This window comes from Phodopus roborovskii, unplaced genomic scaffold, assembly GCF_943737965.1.
Source record: "Phodopus roborovskii unplaced genomic scaffold, PHOROB, whole genome shotgun sequence".
NCBI lineage: Eukaryota > Metazoa > Chordata > Mammalia > Rodentia > Cricetidae > Phodopus > Phodopus roborovskii.
Genome location: NW_026126448.1, coordinates 2,342,246 through 2,368,465, shown reverse-complemented (window position 1 = coordinate 2,368,465; position 26,220 = coordinate 2,342,246). Strand labels below are relative to the sequence as shown.

General features: G+C 39.5%; 1 protein-coding gene across 1 annotated transcript in view; it reads left to right on the top strand.

The window, feature by feature from the left end:
- The window catches only part of Osbpl9 (oxysterol binding protein like 9), a 120,632-nt gene that overhangs the window by 61,025 nt on the left and 33,387 nt on the right, over nucleotides 1–26,220 (top strand). The window contains exons 5-9 of the mRNA XM_051188442.1: nucleotides 9,290–9,358; nucleotides 14,584–14,679; nucleotides 15,893–15,940; nucleotides 17,269–17,298; nucleotides 18,399–18,449. Coding sequence (XP_051044399.1) covers nucleotides 9,290–9,358; nucleotides 14,584–14,679; nucleotides 15,893–15,940; nucleotides 17,269–17,298; nucleotides 18,399–18,449 — 294 coding nt within the window. The remainder of the gene's footprint in view (nucleotides 1–9,289; nucleotides 9,359–14,583; nucleotides 14,680–15,892; nucleotides 15,941–17,268; nucleotides 17,299–18,398; nucleotides 18,450–26,220) is intronic.

Genomic DNA, 26,220 nt, shown 5'->3' with positions numbered 1-26,220 from the left:
AGTAGAACCTTCACTTGCAGGCCAAGTAGAATTTGGGATGTTTTGGCGTTGTGCTGGCGCTGGCGCTTGATCTTGCATTTGTGTGTCAGTCATGGATGCTGCTGTTTATGGGTGGGTGAGGAAGGAGGTGGTTTTGTTTTTAAGTAGCTGCTGCACATATTTTGGAAACTTCAAGATAGTTTTATGGGGGTTCACGGAACAACTGTAGGAAAGGTTTTAGATTGTCAGTCTTAGCTCAGGTGTGGAAAGCTGCCTGTGATTAATACAGCTGAAAGGCCCCAGCTGGCATTCCTGCTATACTTAAACGTTTTTGTTTTTCCTCAATCATGAACGATTGAGAGTTAGGTTGAACAAGACATTTTCTAATAGAAGGCTTGGTTTTGCGTGATTAAATTGTTTTCCTTTTTAGCTGTTTTTAAAGCCAAATAATGATTATAGGTTTCTCATTGGGGAAGTTGGGAAGGGTCTTAAAGAGGTAGTTGCAGCTTAAAAGCCTTCCCAGCGACTTCAAAAACGGGAACGCTGATGAAGTTACTCATAAGTCATCTGTTAGAACACTGCCTGTGTTGGAACAAGCACTAGAGGCCTTTAGTAATCCGTACTGACGTTTCTTGTCCTTCACTTTTACTTGGGATTTTTTTTTTAAGCTTTTATTTTTGGTGCATCTCTACAAGAGATTACTTAAATAAAAGCCAGATGGTTTTCCTTACTCCAGGGCAGGCATACAACACTAAAAATGGAATTTTAGTTTGAGAATTTAAACAAGAAGCAATTTTTTTTTTAAAAAAAACTTGGGTGTTTTCTGAGTGTCCTGAGTTTGGTGTGAACAGGGATGACATTATACTTGAAGTCTCATTTGGTAAATAAGAGGCTGAAAAAATATTGTGGGCACAGTCAAGTTGAAGATCAGCAGGGAGTTTAGTCCAGTGTAGATTTGTTTGTTTGCTGTGATCTCACCATGTCCTGCTTATTGGAAAGCCAGTTGTGTGGTTTGCACTTTTTTGAAACAGGTCTTGGTACTTGAACTCTTGACCTTCCTGCAGGGTTACACTTGTGCACCACCACACCCATGTTTTACACTCCTGATTTAGAAAGGTAATGATGATAATAGAGCAACCCATAGTCATGGGTTTATTCTAAAGTATTCCAGGATGGCCTCTGGGATGTGTCAAGTTCTGTCACTAAATGCTGTGCTGTGGAGAAGTAACTGATGTTTGTAGTAATTCTTACACTACAAGGAAAAGTTTTTATGATTATTATAATGTACACAGCAAAAAATTATGTTTTGAATTTTTTCCCATTAAAGATGTAAACAGTGACTGCTATTCTGAAGCTAGTCTTCATCTTTAAGTATTTTAACTTGGTTTACCATCTACCTTACTCTCCATGTCTAAAGTTCTGTCAGCTTCAGTAATACCTCTTGGGTTTGACTTTTTTTTTTTTTTTTTTTTATGATAGTGCTATGAGTCCTTCATCATCTCTCAGCTGGACTTTTGGGAAATCTGACCTAGTGTGTGAGAGGCAAGCCACACCCATCCTCTTTACTCAAAAACACATTGAGTCACTGCCATGCTTCTGTTTTGGGTGCCTTTCCAAGTTCCTGGCATGCTTTCAAGGCCTTCCACAGTCAGGGCTAATTCTTCTCACAGCCATCTGAAACCAGTGGTAGGTGCTTTACTCAGGGCATTCCCTTTAAGCATTTTGTCATCAGAACATGTCTAGCACCTGAGTTCTTTGTTTTCATACCGTCTTTCTCTCTTGCTTAGGTTACCACCACATTTCAGGTGGTTAAGCTCTGGCTTGGCCCCTAGTGCATAGCATCTAGTTCCCATTCCTTGCAGTCTGAAGGAAGATAGTGAGTTACTTTGTGTGTCATTACAGAATTTGTTCATGTCTCTTACAGCTTTTTCCAAATTGTAAATTGTTTGCTGACATGTATGATTCTTGTTAGGCTGTAATTTGCTAGAAATCAAAGGTTTGTACACATTCATCTTTGTCACTAATGGGGAGTCTGGCTGTGTAGGCTGGGCTCTTATGTCTCATAGGGTCACAGATGATACCCTATAAACAAAACAGGTGAGCAAGAGAAAATGTCCCCCCTCCCACCAAGATAGGGTTTCTCTGTCCTGGAACTCACTCTATAGACCAGGCTGACCCAACTCACAGAGATCTGCCTGCCTCTGCCTCCTACGTGCTGGGATTAAAGGCATGTTCCACATGATTAAAGGTGTGAGTCACTACTGCTCAGAAGGGTTCTGGTTCTTAAGACTAGCCATTGGGAAAGGAATTCTAGTTTCTGCAACTGTTTTGGGAGAAAAGGGGACCATGAAAAGTTCAGAGACTACTTCTAAGCCCTTTCAGGGTCCTTCAAGATGTAGCATCATTCACAAGTGCCATACTTGGGTTGGGCTTTCTGAACTCCAGTAGAACATGGTAGGCGTTTAGCAAATGGGTAGGCTGTGTAAACGAATGACGTGACCATTCATGCTATGGTTATTGTATATATGGGGGAGAGAAGGAACCTTGCTATGAGAGGAGCAGGAGCAGAAGGGGGTGCAGAGGAGAGTGAGAGATGAAGGCAGAGAAAGGACCAAGAGAGTGCATAGCTAACATAGCAGGGTTATAAGGAGAATGAAGCTGAGGGAGGGAAGCTCCTGAGCAAGAGGAAGTTTAGGACGTGCGCACGCGCGCATGCGTGCGTGTGTGTGTGTGTGTGTGTGTGTGTGTGTGTGTGTGTGTGTAAAAATATAGGATGTTAGTTAGCATGGGCCCTCGTATGTATAAGAGTTACTTGTGATACCGAGAGAATCTGAGGCTTGCTTGTGTTTTGGTATGGTAATAGGTACCACAGACAGCGTTTGTCCCTTCTGCCAGTGTAAGGGAAATGAGTCCTTTGATAGAGGGGAGCTAGCTTCACAAATTCTTGTGGACTGCTGGCTTTCATCTAACCAACAGAATTTGGGCAAATGGAATTTCCTTTGGCCCTGACATAAGTGATCCAAATATGAACCATTATAATATCCTAAACATGCAAACCTTTTACTCGGTTGTTTTGGAACTACATCTTCTTCTCCTGTGAATTAAAATGTTTCTTAGGTCACTAGGCTGAACTGGTTATGTTGCATGAATAAATAAAAGTCCCAGAAACAGGTATTGGGGTTCGACCTGAAGATCAGAGAAGCAAAGGAGCCAAGCTACCAGAGAGCTCTTACTATAACAGGGCTGGGGTAGTCTTATTCTCAACGTGGCTGGAGAATGAATGCTAGATACTGAGACCTTGCTCCCTTACGCTGGAATTAAAGGTGGGTGTGAGATTCCAGGCGCTGAGATCATCCTTGTGTGAGCTGTTTCTCTTTAGGACTGGATCAACTTTTTGTAGATCTAGGTAGTCTTGGACTCACAGAGATCCATCTACTCTTAATCCTGAGTCCTAGAATTAAAAGTGTGTACCACCACCTCCTAGCTTCTGGATGCTGGGATTAAAGGTGTGTGTCTGGCTTCAATGGCTTATGGCTGACTTTGCTTTCTGAATCCTCAGGCAAGCTTTAATAACTCATAAATAATGTATCACCACATGGTTACAAGTATTACAGGGAATTGGAGAAAATGTTTAGAAACAGTGTTGCGATGGTGGGCAGATTCTTTATGTCTATAAGACTTGTATGTGGCTTCCATCTGACTTCTGATGTAGTTGAAACAATACCAATAGCACTACTAACACAGATTGGGTTGGGTGTACAGTATCATGGGAAGAAGCATACCATTGGCTAGAGCAGTCAAGGGAACTTAGGAAAGAGTGAAATTTTAGTCTTCCTTCCTTAAAAAAAAAATTTTTTTTTTTGGAGACAGGGTTTCTCTGTGTAGCCCTGGCTATCCTGGAACTCTGTAGACCAGGCTGGCCTAGAACTCCTCCTGCCTCTGCCTCCACAGTGCTGGGATTAAAGGTGTGCACCACCAATGCCCAGTGAATTTTAGATTCTTAATATTGATTAATGCTTGATTTTATTTGCTGTTTCCTCCATTTAGGAAATTTTAGAATAGGAAGGAAAGTTAAAATCTAATCGATCTTCATTCTCCCCGACCACCCACCAAGTGATTTTCCAGGTCTGGAATAACTACGGATTGAGCCTAAGTCCAGGATATAGTCTGGTGTCCTTGGCACAATCTCTATCCATTGCTCACCTTGCCTCTCAAACTCTAGGGCTTCTCCTGATTCAGCCACTAATTTTGGTTTCCTTTGAAGTCAGAATCTAGATCTGAAAAATACTCAAGAGATGATTTCTCAGTCTGTATCTGTATCTCCCTTCTTCCAGAATCATCCTCTGTTCTTCTCTTTGTGTACCTCAGGAGGCTTTACAACCAGTGTTACAGGATCTGTGTTCTTGGGCTTTTGTGTGGCTTTATTTAGCCCATGGGAGGCTGTGACCGAAGACTGAAGGAGGGAAATGAACTTTGAGAGGTTACTGCTCCCAGCACTTCTCTGCTTTGCAGCCACTTGTCCTGTAGCTATTGTGTACAGTCCTTGCTCTTCCTTCAGGCTCAGAGGAATAAAGCTTCCTCGCTGTTCTAATTCCTGGAGTCCCACAGAATCTTTTGTTGGCTTGCTCAGCCCTGAATAGTCATCATGAAAGAAGAGTTCCAACATTGCGTTTGATGAATCAGAGTCCACTGCTCTAATACAGACTCGTGCCTCTGTGTAGAGTCTGGATTCCCCAATGCTGACCCTTAAAACCACTCTTACCCTCATTTCCTCGGAGTCTTCTGGTGCCTTTCCCATTGCACTTACTGTACTCTGTTCAAAACCAGATCCCCTAGACCAGTGGTTCTCCACCTTCCTAATGCTTCGACCCTTTAATACAGTCCCTCACTTTGTGGGGACTCCCAACCGCAGTTATTTTGGTTGTTACTGTAATTTTTCTACTGTTATGAACCATTATTCAAATATCTGCATTTTCTGATGGTCTTGGACCACCCCTTTGAAAAGGTCATTTGACCCCAAAGGGGTCATGGCCTACAAGCTGAGAAATCACTGTTCTAGACAGATATTGATCTCAAATAGATGGAAATTCTTAGTTCAGGATCAATGTGTGCTTCACTTTGGCATCTTCAGGGTATCCAGCACAAGGTGTAGTCACAGAAGATACCAGTGTATAAATTATTATTGTAACATAGGATTTGTAAAGCCCAGAGTAGTATGTGTAAAAATGTGCTCGTGACAGGACTTGGCACAAGAGAATGAAATTTGTCACTGCTTGATCATCTTAGCCTTTAGTCCTGTATTAAAATTCCTCATCGTCGTTGGACCTCAGCATCTACATAGCCTTACTAATGGAGTGAGGTACTGTTTCAAGGGATGCTGATGTAGAATTTGCAGGAACTTCTTTATGTTCTTTATGTACTGTTTAGTAAAGCACAGTGAAGGATTCAGTATTCACCATCTTTTTATTTTATGTTTTCCTTAAGCATTTGCCACAAATCAAGCACTAGTTTGGTGAATACAGTAAAGAACAATGGATCCAGGTTATCTTGGTAGACATCCAGCTTTTTAAATTGGATAATTTTGTGTGTGCTTTGAGCAACTTTAGCAAACTGAGCCTGTGTTTCCTTCCACCGGACATACACAGGCAGTAGAAATCAGTCATACAAAGATAGTTTGGCAAACATGGTTTAAGGGACACAGCTTGGACAGCATGGAATCTATTCTTTTAAAGGTTGGTTTTTGGTATAAGTAGTTTATCATGCAAGTCCTCTTGTGAATTAATTTGTCAGCTTGTTGTCTGCTGTGCAGAAGTCAGATCATGTCAGAAGAGCATAGTGGATTTGTTTAGAAAACTTTGCATAGGGACTGGAGAGATGGCTCATAGGTTAAGAGCACTGGCTGTTCTTCTAGAGGTCCTGAGTTCAATTCCCAGTAAGCACATGTGGCTCACAACCATCTATGAGATCTGGCCTGCAGGCCTACATGGAGGTGGAACACGTATATTTAATAAATAAATCTTTAAAAAGAGAAGAAACATTACATAATCACAAGTTGTTGGGAGAAGTCTCAGTGCTTGCTTAAATGCTCAGCTTGTGGACTTACACTCTAATTTTACTTTCTCCCACTTCACATAGAGTATATTTCCAGGAATTGTACTAAAATGATAGCATTTGGTAGGTCTTTCAGAATAGACAGAATAAAATGCTGATAGTCTCAGACTAGGGAAGGGAAAGATGTTTGTTCCTCTGCTTCACAGTTTACTTAAATGCTGAGATAACTTAACCTGATTGATGACCTGAGAAATGGCTTAGAGGGTAACATAAAACCCCTGCCACACAGGCCTCACAACCTGACAGATCCCTGGAACCCACAGAAAGGTGGAAGGAGGGATAGCATCGACATGTGTTCTATAGCATACTCCCACCCAAGAATAATAAATAACAGAATAAAATTAAAAGCCTTCAAGTAGCCCGGCTAACTCAGTTGTCTCTGAACAAAACCATTTGCAAACACCTCGAGTTTGCTTTCTTAGAAGTTGAGTCATGAGTGTGCTGGCAGGAAGGGTATGGAATCAATCCCTTCGTGTCTTGCTTTGTGTTTTGTTAAGGGGCTCATTTTTTCCCATTATGCCAACAGTCTCTGCTTTCAGGACTTTTTGCTGCCTGGTGCTGTACCTTTAGATGATGTTACAAATTTGGTTGCGATTCATTTTGCTTGGAATGGGGTATGGATAGTTTCAGCAATGCCAACTTTTTTTTTTTTTATCTTTTATTTTTTATATTTTAGGGTTTCATAGATAACCTTAAAAGAATTAAACTGGTGACTCTGCATATTTTTAAAATATGTATAACTTGTGATTTCTGAATATTTCCCCATGAAGCCTTGATGTTTTTTAAAAAGAAATACTTAGAAAAATTAAATATGTCAAGCAAAGCCTGTGAGAGTCTGTCTTGGTCCCCCTTTTCCTCAGTCCTACTCGAGGAGTAACATAGTTTCACCTCACCCCCACCTCTGTTTGATTTTATTAAGAGATAGAGTGTGGGAGTGTATAAATTTAAAAACACAGCTTACAATGTGTGACTAAACTGACTTCTAAAATGTGCAGTTCAGTATCATTCATGTCAGTGAGATAAACATCTGTTAGTGCTAACAATTCTATAATGGCCGGCAAACTCATGTTTCCATGATTTTGGCCTGTTTTGTTTTTGTTATTTTGAAACAGGACTTCTCTGTGAAATGGTCCTGTCTGTCCTGGAACTCACTCTGTAGACCAGGCTGGCCTCAAACTCACAGAGATCTACCTGCCTCTGTCTCTTGAGTGCTGGGATCAAAGGCGTGCACCAGCAACCACCATCTGGCTCCATTTTAAAAACACACACACACACACACACACACACACACACACACACACACACACACACACACACAAAAAAAAAAAAAAAACTTAAGAATTAAACTGTTTCCTGTATAAATGTAAAAACAGAAACAATTTTAGTGGTTTTGTTATGGTTATTGTTTAGTTGTGCTTTCTTTATATTATTTGACTCTTGGTTACCAAGGTAATTATTAGATGCAGCTTACATTTTGTGCTTAAGGCATAGTAACCAATAGTTTTCTGAACATTGGTCCCCCCCCCTTTGATCTGTTTATTGGCTGCATTTTGCCAAGTTTTTTTTTTCTTTCTGTTACCATTTTTATATCATTCATTATCTTCCGTGTTCATGAACTTATTGTTCGTTTTCTTTTTTAAAAGGAAGGTTAAATTTAATACTTGTGTCTTTTTCTTGATTGTATATTCCCAAAGAAAAACTGCACATGGCTTATAGTGCTATTCGCCAGTCGTCATCATCATCATTTCCTCCTCTCCCTCCTCCCCCTCCTCCCCCTCCTCCTAATCCATCAGAATGATTTACCTGTGAAGTACTTTGTGGATTTTGGGATTAAAGGAAGTGAATTCTGGCTCTCCAAGGCTACAGATCTAGAAAGGAAATTGAACAGCTGTGATTAGATTACTGGTCTTCAGAGGTCCTGAGTTCAGTTCCCAGCAACCACATGATAGCTCACAACCACATATAATGAGATCTGGTGTCCTCTTCTGGCCTGCATGGAGACAGAACACAGTATACATAATAAATAAATACATCTTTAAAAGAAAAAATCCTAGTTGGGGAGGAGTTGGAGGAAGGGAAGCTGCAATCAGAATATATTTTGTATGGGGAAAAGAAAAGCTATTTTCAGTAACAAAAAGAAAGGAAGGAAGGAAGAGAAAGACAGACAGACAGACAGACAGAAAGACAGACACCAATGGGAGATCCGAATGTTCAGTAAGCACCTGTGAAAAAGGTTCAGTGTCGGGTGTCAGTCTATCTCACTAGCTTTCTTCTTCTTCTTTCTTTTTTAAGGCAAGGTTTAACTTTGTAGCCCTGGCCAGTCTTGAAGTTTCAGCTATCCTCCTGCCTTAGCTTCTTCCCAAGTGTTGGGATTCTGGGCCTGAGCCTTGCCCATAAGTATTTTACAGTGTTGTAATAAAATGAGAAATAAGTGTGTAACAGACTTTATAGCATAGTACTCTGAAAAAAATTCAGTATGTCTTATTCATGGTGAATCCATAGTGTTAGTATTGTTCACTTAAAATTATGAGAAGAGACCTTTCAGGGCATTCTTGGGATGATTTCGGTAAGAAAATGATAGCTACTATGTGGATAAAAGAGACTAATTTTAAGCCATATGTAGCCATGGAAAAATGTTTTTCAAGAAGGTGCAGTGGAGGAAAAAGTTCATCCCTGCCTTCAGTTTTATGGGTGTTTAAAAATTGATGATATTGTCTCCAAATGAATTGATAGTTGAATGTTATATCTTTAGGGTTAAAAATACATAGAAATCCTTACTTTCAGGACTCCTCAGTAGTTCCAAGGTCATTCTTTAGGCAACGTGTCTGGACCGAAGGTATAAATGTTTCAGCATGCTCAGGCCACTAAGGACATCATTAGCATCCTTCATGGACTCATGGACACATGAAAATTACCAAATTGTTTGTTAGAATACTTTTTTGTTATTAAATGAATTTTTTAAGTCATCTGATAGGAAGTCAAAGTGGTGTCATTACAGTGCTTAATATGCTAACTTAATTTTCTAAGAAACAGAAAAGCCAGTAATTTTGGCAGACTTCTATTTTTAACTTGTCACTTGCTCATGCCCTTATTTTCCTCTGTCTAGTTACAGGTTTTCTCTTATTCCTTTGCTTGATTATTGATTTCAGACTCACAGCATGTTAACTTTATACTCTCTCTTTTCTTACCTTTATGGAAGATCAGTACCACACTTGCTTTTTTCCAGTCTTCTGGTATCTCTCCAGTTCTTGAATTTTCAAAAATAATTGTAAGTGATTGAATCGTAAGTATGCCCTCTGCTTCTTTGATTGGGTGAGCGGTCATCTCAAAGGTGTCATCTCCAGTTTTTAGCATAGACTTTGCAGGTGCTTGTATTTTAATTAAAATGGCATTTGTGTAAAAATTTATCATTTTTAAGGTATTTGTTTTGCTAATAAAAAAATGCCTGTCTATATTCTTATTTTCATTAGGTGAGTTTTTGTTGGAGTTTTCCTTTGTTAATATTTTAAGCTATTTTTTTAAATTTTTGTAATTCTACTTACTTTTTATCATTTTGACCTTTCCTTGAAGACATGTAACTTATTTCAAATATATTTTTCTTTTTAAACAAATTATTTGTTTGAGGCAGGAGCTAATGTAGCTCAGGCTAACTTTGAACTTGTGAACCTCCTGCCCCTACCTAACAGATGTTGCAGTCACACATGGCTTCCTTTCCTTTTTTAGGGAGAATATATATTTTTTTTTTATTGTGTACTAATTTGTCCTGTTTAAGAAAAATCCTTCATATATAAACTCAGTCCTTACTTCATTAAGAAATAAGACTTTGATAGGAAACTGTCTCAGTTATTACTCAGTCTTCCTGTTCAGTGTTATTCTTAGTTTCTCAAGATACCCATAAGTTTCTTTTCTTTTTTTGGGGGGGGGGTGCTCCAATACACATTTTCTCTGTGTAGCCCTTGCTGTCCTGGGACTCACTCTGCAGACCAGGCTGGCCTCAAAATCAGAGATCTACCTGCCTCAGCCTCCCAGTGCTGGGATTAAATGCATGTGCTATCATCACCATAAGTTTCTTATTTTCTGATTCCAGTCAAGACGACCTTAGGCCACCTTTGGTCACTTTGACCTTTGTTTATTGGTTCACTGTCAGCAGGAGTTACTTTAAAAGTTTTACTGTTTGCTTCAGAAGTCTTACTAGGAAAGTCTCCAAAGCAAGCTATGATTTGCATGTGCCTCAGGGTTTAAGGTGGCCCTTGTAATACTCTTTTTAATAGGGGTGAAACATTCTGTTGTATATTTAGTTCCACCTTAAATCATTAATAGGAATTGATTTAATTTGCTGGCATGTTAGCTCTTAAGTGTCCCCTGAGAATATCAAACTAGTCCTGTATATTAGAAAATACTGATTCATTTTTTTTTCTTGTTATATCATAGACCATTTTGTGTTTCTCGATGACTGCTTTTAATCTTTTTAAAATTTGTTTTAGTGTTTTGAGAGAGTCTGGCTGCTTAGACCTCTTGAGCTTCCTTCTAAATACTGGGATTATGGACTTTTACCTAAAATGTAATGTGAATTTCTATACAGACTGACAAGTAATAGAACTGTACTACATCAGTAGTGTAAGCTGGAGAGCAGCAAGGTCCTGATTGCCAGCACTGCAATATGGTCACTTCAGTTATTGTAGAAGGACATGGACAAGAGAAAAAAGGAAAAAGGGAGCAGAGAACAGAAGTACAGACACAGAGAAATCCACAGGGAGCATAGGGAGCAGCAGTTGACATTTGGTGCAGCTGCTGCCACATGCATTCATCTATGGCTGTGACAGCCCTGGAGGGTGCTGATGAACGGATGGCACAGTTCCTGTCTTTTGTGCCTTTCTTCAGAGAAGTCAAAGAGTAATGTGCTCAGTGTTAGATACAGCAAGTGCAGAGGACTGTGAATGTATGTTTTACTCCCATGCTGCTCTCTAGAAGTATAAAGTCACAGCTTTGAAAGGTCTGCCCTGTTTGCAGCTCTTTCCAAAGGAAGACAAGACCACCCTCAGCTTGGGAAAGGTCTGTGCTCTTAGTCTTATTTAGAAAGAAGTCTCCAGCACCAGCAGGATGGCTCACTGGGTAAAGGTCCCAATGCAGAACCTGATGATCTGATTTCATCCACACGAAGGAGGAATGGAACTGACTCCTACAGGCTGCCCTCTGACATTCACACATGTGTAGTACAGTGTGTGTGTGTGTGTGTGTGTGTGTGTGTGTGTGTGTGTGTGTGTGTGTGTGTGTAGTACCTTCAGAGGCCAGAAGAGGGCACTTGAACCCTGGAATTACAGATTTGTAACATACAAATCATACATACATGTATATGCATAATAAGTAAAAGTATTTTTTAAAAGTTCCATTAAAAAAGGACCAGCATGAATAAGTGTAATGTCCCACTGTTCTGAATATTGGCTGGCAAGAATAAAAATTTTTTAAAGTTTTGTTTTTCACGTGTGTGCATGTGCCTGTGTGAGTTCATGTGCAGGCAGTGCCTGTGGAGGCCAGAAGAGGACTTTGGGTCACCATGAAGTTGTGAGCCACTGTGTGGGAACTGGGAACTGAAAACGGTCTCTGAAAGAACAGCAGCACCCCAAGCTGCCTAGTCATCACTTCAACTTTCTTAAAAATAAAAACTTAAATAAAAAACATAAAAATGTTTTATATTACAAAATATAATCAGAAAATGTGAAAATCTCTTGTCATTTTGCATGACATAAGGAGAGACAGGACAACTCAGAGATGTCACATCTAATGTCTGAGCAGGAGGATAGAGGTGGTGACTGATGGTGAGACTGGGGGGGTAATTCTAGTACATTCTTAGTCGTTTTAAGAAATGTGTCATTACTGTCACCTGCCTGTCCATGCTGCTGATAAATTTGTACACATTATTTCATTGATTGTAGATAAATTAACTTTCTTTTTAAAGCACAACTACAATTTTTTGATTGCTGTGCAAGGGAGATTAAGCCAGTTCTGTGATTTTTGTCTGATGACCATATTGTGGTCATCATAAACATCCCATAACCTTAGATTGTGAAGCCCAGAGTTTATTCTGTTGATGAAGGGAAGTTGTGGGAAAAGTATCCAGGGGACTGAGAGGAGAGCCCAGAGAGGCTCATAGATCAAGGTTATTTCTTAAGAATTAATTGAGGTGGGGTTAAGACTTGAAGTTTAAATAATGTGTTTGTCTTCTGTAGAAGAGCTTCACTAACTGATTTGTTTAAAAGATGCTGCTAATTAATTTGCTGAGAAGAGGAAATTTCTTAACTATGACCTTCCCTTTCCTACTTACTTTCTAGTCACTCTTGAATGCGTAATTGATCTTTTTAATTATTGAGTAAGAACAGTGTATTTAACTGGTTAACTGAGTCTTGATAGTTAAATCATTGCTAATTATATCATAATACTCTTGAAATGAAACTAAACAAGCCAAGCCAAGCATCCACGTTTTTCCTGTGGTGTCCTCTCAGAAGGAACTGGCAGTTCTGTCACATACGATGTGTGAACTCCACTCTGCTCAGCAGACATTTCAAATATGAAGTTCTCTGGGGTATCTTTTAAAATGAAAGTGTGTCCCAACACAATTGATTAATCCCAGCACTTTGGAGGCAGGCACAGGCAGATATCTGTGAGTTCTATGCCAGCCAGGGGTACATAGTGAGACCCAGTGTCAAACAAAACCCCAAACAATGTGTTTATCTGTAATTTTGTTATTATGTAGATAGTGAATACATTGATTATAATTTTTCTTAAATATTGTTTTAACATATATAATTTACTGGGAATGGATTTTTCTTCAAGTAGTTTTCTTTACGTACATTAAAAATGCAAGTAAGGCTAAATTTATCAGCCTTAAATTTTCAAAAAATTTGAGCATTTCATGTCATAATGCCAATTTTAGTTTGAGAACAGTAGTAAATAGTATAACATGATGGTGTTAAGTAAATGGAGTAGCTGCTGCTCTAGTAACAGGAGGCAGAGCGGAGATGGGCGAGCTGGCTTGGAAACTGGGGACTAGGTTCACAGCCCATGCTGCTTCATCTCAGTTTGATGTTTTGAAGTTGAGTTACGTCACGCCTTAACAGTGATGAAGTGTTCTAGGTGGGATGTTGCTGTAATATCGAAGAAACTTCAGTGTCAGCTTGATCAAATGGAGAATACAAAAATAAGCAGTGTGCACTGGCCAAAGGCAGGCAAGACAGGGAATAGTAGGAGTTTGTTGAGCTACACCGTCTGTCAACCACTTAGTACAGTTTTGTGGTTGGCTTAGAAGTCGCTGGTGGGACAGGACAGCTGGGTGTGCAGGTAGACACCATAGGCTGGGAATGTGGTTCTCTCTGAGTGCTTAATCTTTTACAACTAAGATTTGTTCTTTTAGTCAGAGATAATTAAGAACTCAAAATTTCTTTTGAACAAAGTCAAAACAGGAAGCTTATGGTCTTTTGGGAACTTGTGATGTAGATGTACCAAAAAAAAAAAAAAAGGGGGGGGGGATATGCCATTGCTAGACTTTTAAACTGAGAATGAAGTGGGGCCTGTAAATAACAAACGTTTACACCCTGTCCAGAGTGACTGAAAGTGAATAGGGAACTTGATTAGGTGAGAAGAATCAGGAGTTGCACTTAGAAAAGGCTGTGAGACTCTAACCCAGGATAGTTGGGGATTTATAATTCTCCTGTCCTAACCTCACTAGTGCTAGGATTGTTGTGTGCCACTGTGCTCAGCTTTTTTTTTTTTTTTAAAAAAAAGAGGGTGGAAACTCCTGAGCTGATGAAGTGGGTTAAGACTCTTTAATCCCAATACTATTGAGTCGGAGGCAGGTGGGTCTCTGTGAGTTGGAAGCAGCCTGGGCTACAGAGAGAAAACCTGTCTCGATAAACCAAAGCCAGGGGAGGAGGAACCAGTGAGATAAACCAGCCAGGAGAATGGACCAGTGAGTTAGCTCAGAGGGTTAAGGCAATTGCTGCCACGCCTGAGTTCAATTGCCAGGACCTGTGTGGTGGAAGGGGAAAACTGACTCCCTGACTCCCACAAACTGTCCTTTGACTTCCTCACACATTGAGCCCCCTCCTCCAACAATAAATAAATGCAGTTAAAAAGAGCGCAAAGATTCTGGGGACAGGAAAAATGGGGGGGGGATGGGTTAATAGTCTAGGAGGGTTTATATTTCTTAGCTAAATGACTGTGGCTCTGGTGGAAAATGGAGCCAGTTGTGAGGGGTTGGGGGAAATGATTTTGAGGACTGGGAACCAACCCTCTCCTTTGAGCAGCATCACATGCGATTGGCGAGAGGGAGGTTGATACAGTACTTGTCTTGGAAAATTTAGTTAAGTAAACCTGTTTATGTAAACAATAATACTGTGCTTTGAAAGTTTTAATTACTCATTTATGAAGGATGAGAGTGTCCTATAAGGACATGTTTTGCCTGGGCACTGCCAGATCATTGACTCTGTTTTCCTCTAGGGTTTGGATTCAGGATTTGTTCCTAGTGTCCAAGACTTTGATAAGAAACTTACAGAGGCTGACGCTTACCTGCAGATCTTGATAGAACAATTAAAGGTACGGCATGCTGTTCTGATGTAAAGTAGTAAATGAGTAAACGTTGCTAAGCTGGGCTTGGAAGAAGTTACTGGATGGTAGTTTACATCCCTCATGGTTTTCCACAATGTTTAAAGATGACTTTTTTAAAAGATATTTTCCTCTAATTATTTGATAAAATTTATGTTCTATACTTTTTGATTATTGAGGAAAAGGTATATAAGATGTTGTAAGACCTTGGATTCCCCCTCCCTTTGGGTGGGGGGGGGTCACTGTATTTCTCTTTGAATTAAACTGATAGGTCATAGGAAGAAAAAGAATCTTATTAGAAGACAAAGCAGAAAAAAACTTGGGAGTTCAAATAAATATTTCAGGTTACTTGTGTGGCTAGTGTCTATTATCATAACCCTCAGGCTAAAGGAGGATTGCCTATTTGAGGCTATGTATATGGGCAACATCAAGTCATGTGTGTGAGCTCCAGATTTGTTGAGACAGACACCCTATCTCCAGAAATAAGTTAGAAAATGATAGAAGACACTCACTGTTCTCTGGCCTCCATATAGAATGTGTGTGTGCATATGTGTGCTACACACATGAAAGAAAGAAAGAAAGAAAGAAAGAAAGAAAGAAAGAGAAAGGAAAGAAAGAATGACAGTTCAAAAAGCCATGGTTTTGAAGATAGATGACTCTGTTAATAAAAGCACTTGCTTGGAAAGCAAAAGGCCCTAGTTCAGATCCCTAGCTAGCACTTCAGTAAAAAAAAAAAAAAAACACATACTAGCGCACATGCTTATAACCACGCCACTGCAGGATGGAGACAGGCAGATCCTGGGAGCTTGCCAGCTAGCCTACCCAGAACAGGTTCAGTGAGTTCCTGACTCATAGAGCAAAGTGGAGAGTGGGAGAGGAAGACACTGGACATGTGCCTCTGGCCTCCACATGTGCACACACTTGCATGAATTGCACATACAGACAGAAATCATGCATGGTGGTTGGGTTTTTTTTTTTGGAGGGGGGTAATTCTACCATAGCATTCGCTCTTAGCATTTCACAGTCATTCATATAGAAGAATGTGATTTGATGCAGAGCCTTGAAAAAATTTTATGCTGTTAAAAATGCATATGTTAGCCACAGCAGAAATGTTTAGCAACTAAGGTCTACTTTTCTGTTTAGTAAGTGTACACAGTGTAATAAAATATTTTGATACTAAAATTGTCTTTTTCATACCCTGTAGCTTTTTGATGACAAGCTTCAAAATTGTAAAGATGATGAGCAGAGAAAGGTAACTTCTACAACCATAATTTTACTTAACTTTAAAATTCAAAAGTTTTTTTGAAAAGTAATGAAAGTACATCAGTATTTTATTATAATATTGTTGAAGCAGTGAGCCAGGGAGAGCTAAGGCATGCTAAGAATCCCAGCTCTGGGGAAGCTGAGGCAGGAAGATCAGGAGTTCTTGGCCAGCTTTCACTACCTACCAAGATTCTATATAAAACAAAACAAAATGGATAAAACATGGTGGCACATGTCTTTAATCCCAGCTCATGAGGCTTGGTGAGATTGAGGCCAGTGTAGACTACATAGTGAGACTCTAACTCAAAAACCAATAACAAAACCAAACCTACCAACCCCGCAAAATGATATTGTTGATCTACTATATACTACTGTAATGTGCCCTCAAGTGGTGTTTTCTGGTACATTGTCAGTTACAGCTTGATAATTAAATAAAAGGATAATATTCAGATTTTAATGTAATTCTGTCTTGCAAGTATTAGATGTTTGATAGTAAGTTCTTCTCTATAATGTGTTGAAGGTAGAAAATTATTAAATTTCTAAGGGTTGGAGGCCCACATCATCAATCCCAGCACTCAGGAGGAAGAAACAGAAGGATCTCTGAATTCTAGGACAGCTTGGTCTACATAGTTTATTCCAGGACACTCAGAGCTACCCTGTGAGACCCTGTCTCAAAAAAACAAACACTAAAACGAAAAGTTACTGTTTTCGGGTGGTCACTTGAGATGGAGAGGACTGCTCAGAACGAGCAGGTGGCAGAGGGAGGCCAGTGCTTGCACTGTGCCCCCAGGCCTTCTGTTTGGTTTCCGTGGGTATTTGTGGGTATTCATAGGCGCCACATCTTCCTGGCGCAGCACTTTTTTTTATTGTTGGTTTGCTTTCCTGCTAACAGTGGCTGTACAGTTTGGTCAGCTACACTGAATAATAATATTAATTCATGTTCTAACTCACATTAATTCTTAGTTTTGGAATTTACTTCTAGATTATTTAAAAGGCACTTTAGGGAAGTGATTTTTCTTTGAAAAATCATTAAGTCTGTAATAAATATAAAATCTGTTTTCAGGAAAGGCATAAGAATGTTTTATACTTTTCTACAAATCTTGAAGTGCGTGAATTTTATGAGTGTCTATAAAATATTTGGAATTTTAAATTTAAATATTGGATTTAGATTAAAATATAACAAAAAAAGTATTTCCTTCCTAACTTGATTACACTTAGAATAGTGCAAGTAAAAAACAATCCGTAAATGCCTAATCCCTAACAGTATGTACCTCTTTGTGATTCTCATTATTTCTATTTAAAACTTATTTTTCACAGAAAGTTGAAACTCTCAAAGACACAACAAATGTAAGTTATGTATTAAACTCTGACTTCAATTTAGAAGCTACTTTTAAATGTCTTTTTTTTAAAAAAAAAAAAAAAAAAACAAAAAACAAAAAAACCTGCTGCTGTTAATAAGAACAGCAGTATCTTCGTTTCTGTGGATTATGAGGATATTTAAGAATTGAGTCTGGGCCAAGGACTTTATTATCCCTGTGGTTGAAATTGATCCCATGTACCATTTTATTTGTTTGTCTTAACTTCAGTGATACATTAGGAGGTTGTTGCTAAGCATGTTAGCATATACCTATAATTCAAGCAGTGGGGAGGTGGAACAGGCGGAAGGGTTAGGAGTAGAGGTCAGCCTCAGTCACTTACTGAGTCTCAAGCCAGCCTGCAGCACTTTTGAGAACCTGTCTTAACAACACCAACAAAAGCTGAGATATTTGGTACTTGAAATCTCTTTAATAGATCATTTGCACATGCATAGTACAAGATAAATAGAGGAGGGGACACAAGTCTGAACACAGGATCCCTTTATGTTTCTTAAATACCTTACCTTACAATTTGACTCCCTGACACCTGAAATTGAGACTTGGAACTTCGAGGATCAGGGAAACTCAACCTGTACACTCTCCCCTTTAAAATGCAGGGTGATTTGAGTTTCCTCAGTGCACCACCCTTTGATGTTATCCAATAGACTACTAATGATATTTGTATCTTGATAAACATATCTTTTAAATAGGCAAAATAATATGTCAGATCTGAGTATTGTGACCAGTTACTGTACTGTGTCTTGCTTAAGGAATTGACATTGGTGTTGCTGCTGTTGAGCTAAAGAATTGAAGGCTAGTCAGATTCACATATCTATCTTTCTCTTTGAGAGAAAAATAGTAGACATTATTTGGTATACTTGATAGTGTGATATTCCTTAGTAAATGGTAGAATTGCTAATAAATAACTTGTCATACTGTCAGCAAATCAGGACTCACACACAGAGAGTATTTGATGTGTAGACTTTACTCCTTTGTATATTTGAACTGATTTTTAAAAATATTTTAAGCTCTAATATCATATAACTATTGTATTTGCAGCAAGATCCTAAAATTAGTGTTTTGTCTTTATAGAGCATGGTAGAATCAATTAAACACTGCATTGTGTTACTACAGATTGCTAAAGTAAGTACATTTTACTTTTTATTTCTTTTCAAAGTTTCTAATTTAAAAAGTTGTTTTGGATTTTTTTTTTTTTTTTTTTTTTTTTTTTTTTTTGTAGACACAAAACTCAGTTCTGAAACATTACCTTTCAACAGTAAATTGAATTGTGGAATGCTATATTTTATTGGACAACTACTGACTCTGGATGTTATCACACATGCATTTGTCTGTTTTCTGGTAATAATTTCTGGTGGTGGCTAGGAAGGAAGGGAGCATTTTTAAAGCACTCAGTCTTTGCTTAACCACGAATGCAGCTTGGAGTAGGAAGCTATATTTTGTTAAACCTTTATATAATTTTTTTCTTAGAAATCAAGAATTACGCTTGTACAGCTTTTGTACAGCTATTTTTCTTATACATAGTAGACACAGGTTTTATTTTTTGTTTGTTTGTTTGTTTGTTTGTTTTGGAGGAGAAGAGGATACTGAAACATTGGTGAACCACTCATTAATTATTATTCATGGAACAAAATGGATAATGCATTGTTGTGGGCTCAATACTAGTATTTATCTACTTTTATGAAAGCCTTTTTTTTTTTTTTTTTTTTTTTTTTTTTTGTATACTCAATAATATAGGTTGAATTTCCAGAAAGGGAAATATGTTTACTATTAAGCATTGGTAAAAAGCCTTCCATGCACTATTTATTATTCTTGACATCTTTGCATTTGTCTGTATCTAGAGGATAAGAAGCAGGTATGTAGGTAGCTTAGCGGGCAGGCTTGAAAATAATCAGTGGTCTCTTTTACTCATTCACATGTTTTTGTTTGCCCAATTATAGAATCTCTTTTTTTACCTCACATTGTTAGTGACACATTAGCATAGGACAGGGTTGGAGGTATGAAATTCAGATTAAGGTTTAGTTTTTCTCTGATCTAAATTTACATGACTGCAGGAGAACGCCTGTAGATAATGGGGGAGGGACAAGGAGGGAAGAATTGCACACTCATCAAAAACTGTATCTACTGTGGTGATGGAGGAAATACAGTTTAGACTTAGGGGCCAACCTGGGTAGTCTCTGAAAGACATTCAGAACTACATCAAGTGTAGTCTTTTCTTGGCTCAGTGGCTACTACTTAGCTACTCATCAAGAAAAGTTTATTATGTGATTTATTTATTACAGTGTGTATAGCAGTCAGAGACAACATGTGGGAGTTGATCTTCTCTTGCATTCAGTCTTATGTCATGTGGGATTGGGTCTTCAGCCTTGGTATCAAGCACCTTTACCTTTTGAACCATCTTACTGGTCCACATCAAGATTTTTGATGTTCTCTATCATTGAACTGTATTACAGTCCAGATTATTCATTTCTTTTCTACTTGTTTCCACACTTTAATGCTTTAGTCTAGGTAGACAGATCTATTTTTCAGGACATTTCAGAATGAGTAGTTATGTTCTGGAGTCATTTGCACTTTAATTGATTCTGGAAGGAAATTTTAACAAGTACCACTTTGTGAAGCCTTTTCTTGTTTTTTGTTTGTTTGTTTTTGGTACAAGTAGGACTTTCAAACATGTTGGCACCCTACATGACTACATCTATAAGCTTAATTTCAGTGTACATCATATCAGTTGCCTGCTCGGATCTCTTTTCTTTCACACTTGGAAAGGACTGCTTGGCACTACAGCATTTGAGCCGTCATTGCTCTTTATATCCTGCCTCTTCTTGATCACAGTGTTTGATAACAGGGGCCTGTTTTGCCTTTGTTTTTCTCTTTGGAGGAGGCAAGCTTCTTCTCAGTTTTAGGGATCTTTGCTTCTGTTGAGTGGCTCCTCTCACAGATGTCCACCAGGGTGGTCTCTTACTTCACTTGGTTCATATTTATACCACACAAAATGTCCTGACTCTCTGAAACAATCTTTGTGTCACACTGGTTCCTTTTTCTTCATGACATTGCATCACTGGCCACAGCTACATGATATGTTGTGCTTACTGACCCTTATTTTCTCTGTGTGAGGGCATTTTGTATCCTCAGGAACTCACCTGCCACTTGCTTTTATCAACTCAGACTTTCCTAACAAAATAGCATAGAAACTGATTTCTTACAGTTCTGGGGTGTTAGAGAATAAGGCTCTACCCTTTTCAGTTTCTGATGAGGGATCCCTTCTCAGTCTAGCACCTGCTCCTTTTATTTGTTCTCTCAAAGCCTTTGTGTGGTTGTATGTCCAGAAGAAGAGAGTCTGTGCTGTCTGAGATCATAAAGAGAGAGAGAGAGAGAGAGAGAGAGAGAGAGAGAGAGAGAGAGAGAGAGAGAGAGTGTGTGTGTGTGTGTGTTGTGTTTAATTTTGTCTCCTACGTTTATGGCAGTGTTGTACTTGGATTGGTGAATTTTCTATCATCACAGCCCCATTTGCTAAGTCTCAAAAGACTTAGATTATATGTCATAATTTATGTGGGTATATAATTAAGACATTGCTTCATTAGGACAGTGCAGAATGTGTTTAATCTTTGATCTTTTTTAAAGTATGAATGGTTTAAAGATAGGGAGTTCATAATTCTAGTCAAAAGTTACCCCAAATCATGAGGTGCTCCTGCTTATTTCAGTGATGTATTCCCAGATCTTGATCATGCTTGTGTTTTTAAACCAGTTAGTAATAGCTCTTGCACTTGTCATCATGTCCACAGAATCTGTGGTCTATGTGGGATGACAGTAGGCCCTTTTCCTAAGTCTCTGGTGCAGAAATACTAGATACTTGGCTTTAGCTAGTCCTGATCAGCTGTACAAGATGATATAGTAAAGCTTATGGTGGCTGATAAAGCATTTACGAGTCTTCGTGCTTGTGTAGATTGCACGCACTTCAAAAGGCAAATGAGCTCTGATTTAGACTATCCTATAAGATAACATATATGAACAAAAAAACATTTTGAGGGAAAATTGTCAAATGTAGTTCAGTAGTTTATTTAAAGATTTATTCACTATGTATACAGTGTTCATTCTGCACTTATGTATGCTTGCACATCAGAAGAAGGCACCAGATCTCATTACAGATGGTTGTGGGCCACCATGTGGTTGCTGGAATTGAACTCAGGACCTTGGAAAAGCAGCCAGTGTTCTTAACCTCTGAGCCATCTCTCCAGCCCCCAGCATTTTCTTTTATTATAGAGATATTAGAAGTGCTAGGTTTATGTTATGCTAGAATTTTTTTTTTTTTGTTGGTTTTGTTTTGAGGTAGGGTTGCATGTAACCCAGACTGTCCTTAAACTCATTGAGTTGAGGATGAAGTTGATGACCTTTGCCAGTGTTGGGGCTACAAGAGTGTGCAGGCATTCCCAGTTCGTGCAATGCTGAGGACCAAACCGAGGTTTCCTGTAAAGCTGAGCTATGTCCCCAGCCCTAGGTTCTATAGATGAAAGTGTACCAGTGCTATCAGTAATATGTAACAACTGCCTTAAAACTGAGTTTAAAATAGCTCTCATTACTTATTTTACTCATAAATACATGTGTAATGTGGATAGGTTCCCTGACATGTCCCTTATTCATCCATCCATCCCTGTGTTAGCTTCACTGGGGGCTGGAGGAACCGCTTTTCTTTAAAGATCCCCCCGTCCCCTCCCCTTTCCTCCTCTCCCCTCTCTTCTGCTCTTCCCTCTCTCTCCTCTCTTTCCCTTCTCTCCCCTCTCTCTCCTCTCTCCCCTTCTCCCTCTCTCTTCCCTCTGCCCCCCCCATATGCATGCAAGAGCCCCCTGAAATAGGAAGAGAGCATCAGATCCCCTGGAACTGGAGTTCTAGTGGGTACTTGGGACTGAACCTGGTCCTCTGGAAGAGCAGCAAATGCTTTTAAGCTAAGCCATCTCTCCAGCCCTGGAGGACCTGCTTTGAAGATGGCTTACTTACATACTTGTAAAGTCGTTGGGGAGTAGAGTTCAGTTCTTCTCCATATTGTCTTTGTGGTTGCTCAGACCTCCTCACAGTGTAGTAGGCTTCAAGAAAGCAAGGCAAGTTGCAGTGTTGGAAGTCACATAGAACTTTTTAAAAAAGATTTATTTGCTTTATGTGTATGAGTGCTCTGTTTACACGTATGACTTTATGCTAAAATAGGGCATCAGATTCCGCTAGAGATGGTTGTGAGCCACCATGTGGTTACCGGGAATTGAACTCAGGACCTCTGGAAAAGCAGCTGGTGCTTTTAACTGCCAAGCCATCTCTTCAGCCCCTCATGTGTAACTTTTGCTCTTAGTGGGGATAGACATAAAGGCCCATATAGGGTTTAGCAGTGGAGAAGATATATTTGCCTAACAACAAACCATTTTTGGCATATTTGGTCCTCTATATTTCATATTCTCCTTTAAAAATTTGTTTTTTCTTTATATGCATTGGTGCTTTTGCCTTCATCTATGTCTGTGTGAGGGTGTTGGATCCCCTGGAACTGGAGTCATGGACAGTTGTGAACTGTCACATGGGTGCTGGGAATTGAACCCTGGTCCTCTGGAAGAGCAGTTGGTATTCTTAACCACTGAGCCATGTCTCCAGCCCTATATTTCATACTATTAAAGTCTTAGAGAAAAATAAGTTTACTGTTTTGAAATTAGAAGATGAAAACTAAATGTCATAAGTTTATAATCTAAGCAGGAAACGTGAATTTTCTTTCTCTGTAATTCTAAATGATATTTTTAATTTTTCTCTATTAGAATTACTGAGACTTTGGAATTTCAAGTGTGTAGTTAACTCAGTTGACATGAAAGGGAAAATACCAATTTGAATTGTGTAGATATGAAGTGTAATTACTCTTGGAGATTTGTAAGGAATGTGTGTACTGGTCCAGGAGGTCCTAGGCTAGCTAGGACAGATGGGACACAGCATTTAGTCACAAGTGGCATCAGCAAAATCAGCAAAGGGAGTGGCAGGCAAGCAGCACTGGGAACCGGACACATTTCCAAGTCTTCTGCAGTGAAGTCCTACAGGACGTGCCCCGTTCCCTCAGTGACAAACTGCTACCGAGTGGGAGAGCCCGTCAGAGATGCTGTGCCCAGGTTTTCACTAGCGCTCATCAGTAGACCCCTGCCATTTGAGACTCTACCATAGACCATGTTGTTTACACAAGAGGCTTAGTGAGCCACTCTCTTCTGTTGGGTGCTTTGAGTCCTTTTCAGACTCAGTTCTGAGGTAAGTTAGCTGTTAGTAGTGGCTTTCCCAAGGAGCTGTCTCAGGTCTGCTGTAGTAGCTCTTTTCTGCATATACATTTAAAAAAATGATGCCAAACTTCAGATTCTCCCCGATTGACACTTTGATGTACAGATTTCTGAAAGTCCATATTAATAGATACATATTTGGGATATAATTTGACCATTATGTTTAAAACAAAGACCAAAAATTGGCTTCTACTGAATCTTGAAAGCTTCCAGGGAGGACAATTAACACCGTAACATTTTATTCATATGTATTATCTGTTTAGTACTAGAGGGTGATTGTGGTTGTGCTTGCTACTGTGGAATTACTCTAGCTGTCACACTGCTTGTATACCTGGTTTCTCTTTGCATTGCTGTTTTGGAATACCTCCCAAGTGTCTAGTGGAAAAAGCAAAGGCTATAGCTGTTACCTTATCCCATTCTCAGTCTCTCTGATGTCTTCCTCTGGTACTGCATGTCCTAGTTACAGTTTCTACTACTGTGACAAACAATGTGACCAAAGGTACCTTGGGGAGGAAAGCATTTATCTCTACTGACATCTCTCAGATCACACTTCATTGCCGAAAGAAGTTAGAAAGAGAACCTGGAGATGGAACTGAAGCAAAAACTATAGAGGAATAGTGCCTACTGGGTTGCTCTCCATTGCTTGCTCGGGCTGCTTTCTTGTACCACCAGGGTCTTCTGCCTGGGAGGCACCACCCACAGTGAACTATCCCTCCCCCATCAATCACCAATCAAGAAAACACTCTACAGTCTTGCCCACAGGCAGTCTGATAGAGATACTTTCTCAATTGAAACTCCTCTTCAAGTTGACAAATCCATCTGGGACACTGCATTTATATTATATACCTCGTAAAAACTCTGAAAGAGGTGTAATTTGTCATGAGTGAACATGAAGAAACCCAAGAAATGTGTTATTGAAGTTGCAGTATTCTAAACATTAATCATACAACATATTTTCTTAAAAGTTAAGTTTGTTTGTTTAACATCCCCCTCTCGATCCCTCCCCCCCCTCTGTTCCCATCCCCCAATCCACTTTTTCTCTTTTTCTGTTTTGGAAAGGGCAGGTCTTGCATGAGTATCAACAAAACATTGCCAGGCAGTAGTGGCATATGCTTTTAATCCCAGCACTTGGAGGAAGGCAGATCTCTGAATTCAAGGCCAGCCTGGTCTACAGAGTGAGTTCCAGGACAGCCAGAGCTACACAGAGAAACCCTGAATTGAATAACAAAACAAAACAAAACAAAACAAAATAACAACAAAAAAAAAAAAAAAAAAAAAAAAAAAAAACAAAAGTATGGCACATCAAGCACATCCAGTTGCAGTTAGACTGAGCATCTCCTCATGTATAAGCCTATAAAAGAGTCAAAGATAGCCCCTGTTCTAAGTGTTAGGAGTCACAAGAAGACTAATCTACACAACTGTAACATATATGCAGAGTGCCTAGGTCAGTCCCATGCAGGCTGCCTGGTTGTTGGCTCAGTCTCTGTGAGCCCTTATGAGCCCAGGTTAGTTGATTCTGTTTTCTTATGGGTGTCCTTGACCCCTCTAATTCCTACAATCCTTTCTCCTCTTCAGGATTCCCCAAATTGTTCTTAATGTTTGGCTGTGGGTCTGCATCTGTTTCCATCAGTTTCTGTATGACACCTGTCTGATGGCAATTGGGCCAGGCACCAATCTGATCACAGGAGATGGTCAGTTTGGGCTAAAAATGTTTTGCTTCCTTAGATTTTCCTTAGTGTGTACTTTCTCCCAGAGATCTCTGATGGCTTTCTAGATGGTATTCACCAGGAGACACTCTTCATCCTATGACTGAGACCATCCCAGAAGACTACTAATTCTTCATGTTCATACCCATGTTGGACACAGAGCCTGTTAGAAGGCAAGTGGGAAAAAGGAGTGCAGAAGAGAAGAGCCCAGGGCCCACAAGACAAAGTTCTGAGTCCTTTCTCAAGCAGTTATGAGGAAGGGCTTTGTATCTCCAACTTCCCACCACTTTCTTCCCACTCCGAGGCACAGCCTTGGAGAGGCAGGACAAAATGATAGTTAGCCAAGAGCAGGAATTCTGTAGTGAGGTCACCTCTGTCACAATATCCAGTGGTGACTGTCATACTGCCTCTGGGCATGGGGATATAGTTCAGTTAGTAAAGTGTCAGCCCAGAATCCTGGGTTCCATCCTTAGCCCCATGTAAACCACGTGTGGTATTGTAAACCTATAATTGGAGACAGGAAGATCAAGGGTTCAGGGTCACCCTTTAGGGATAATGAGACCCTGTCCCCCAAAACAAACCAAACCAAACAAAAAACTCCTGTTACAGGGTTATTGATGGATAAGTAAATGTACAGGCAATATCAGCTCTTATATCCTCACTTCATGATACACCTGTTTAGTTTACTGAGACAAAAATTAGAGCATGTTTCTAGAAAAGTAGTGTTGGTGTAATTCTGAAGTCATAACCAGGTATGTGAGATAATGTGTGAACTATTATCCCTGGGTCATAGTTCAAACAAGGGTCATGACTGTAAAGGGCAGTAGAAGTTTAGGGATTGTGAGGAGTTGGCATAACGTACAATAAAGTTGAAACTATAAGGATAATTTCAGCATATCCGCT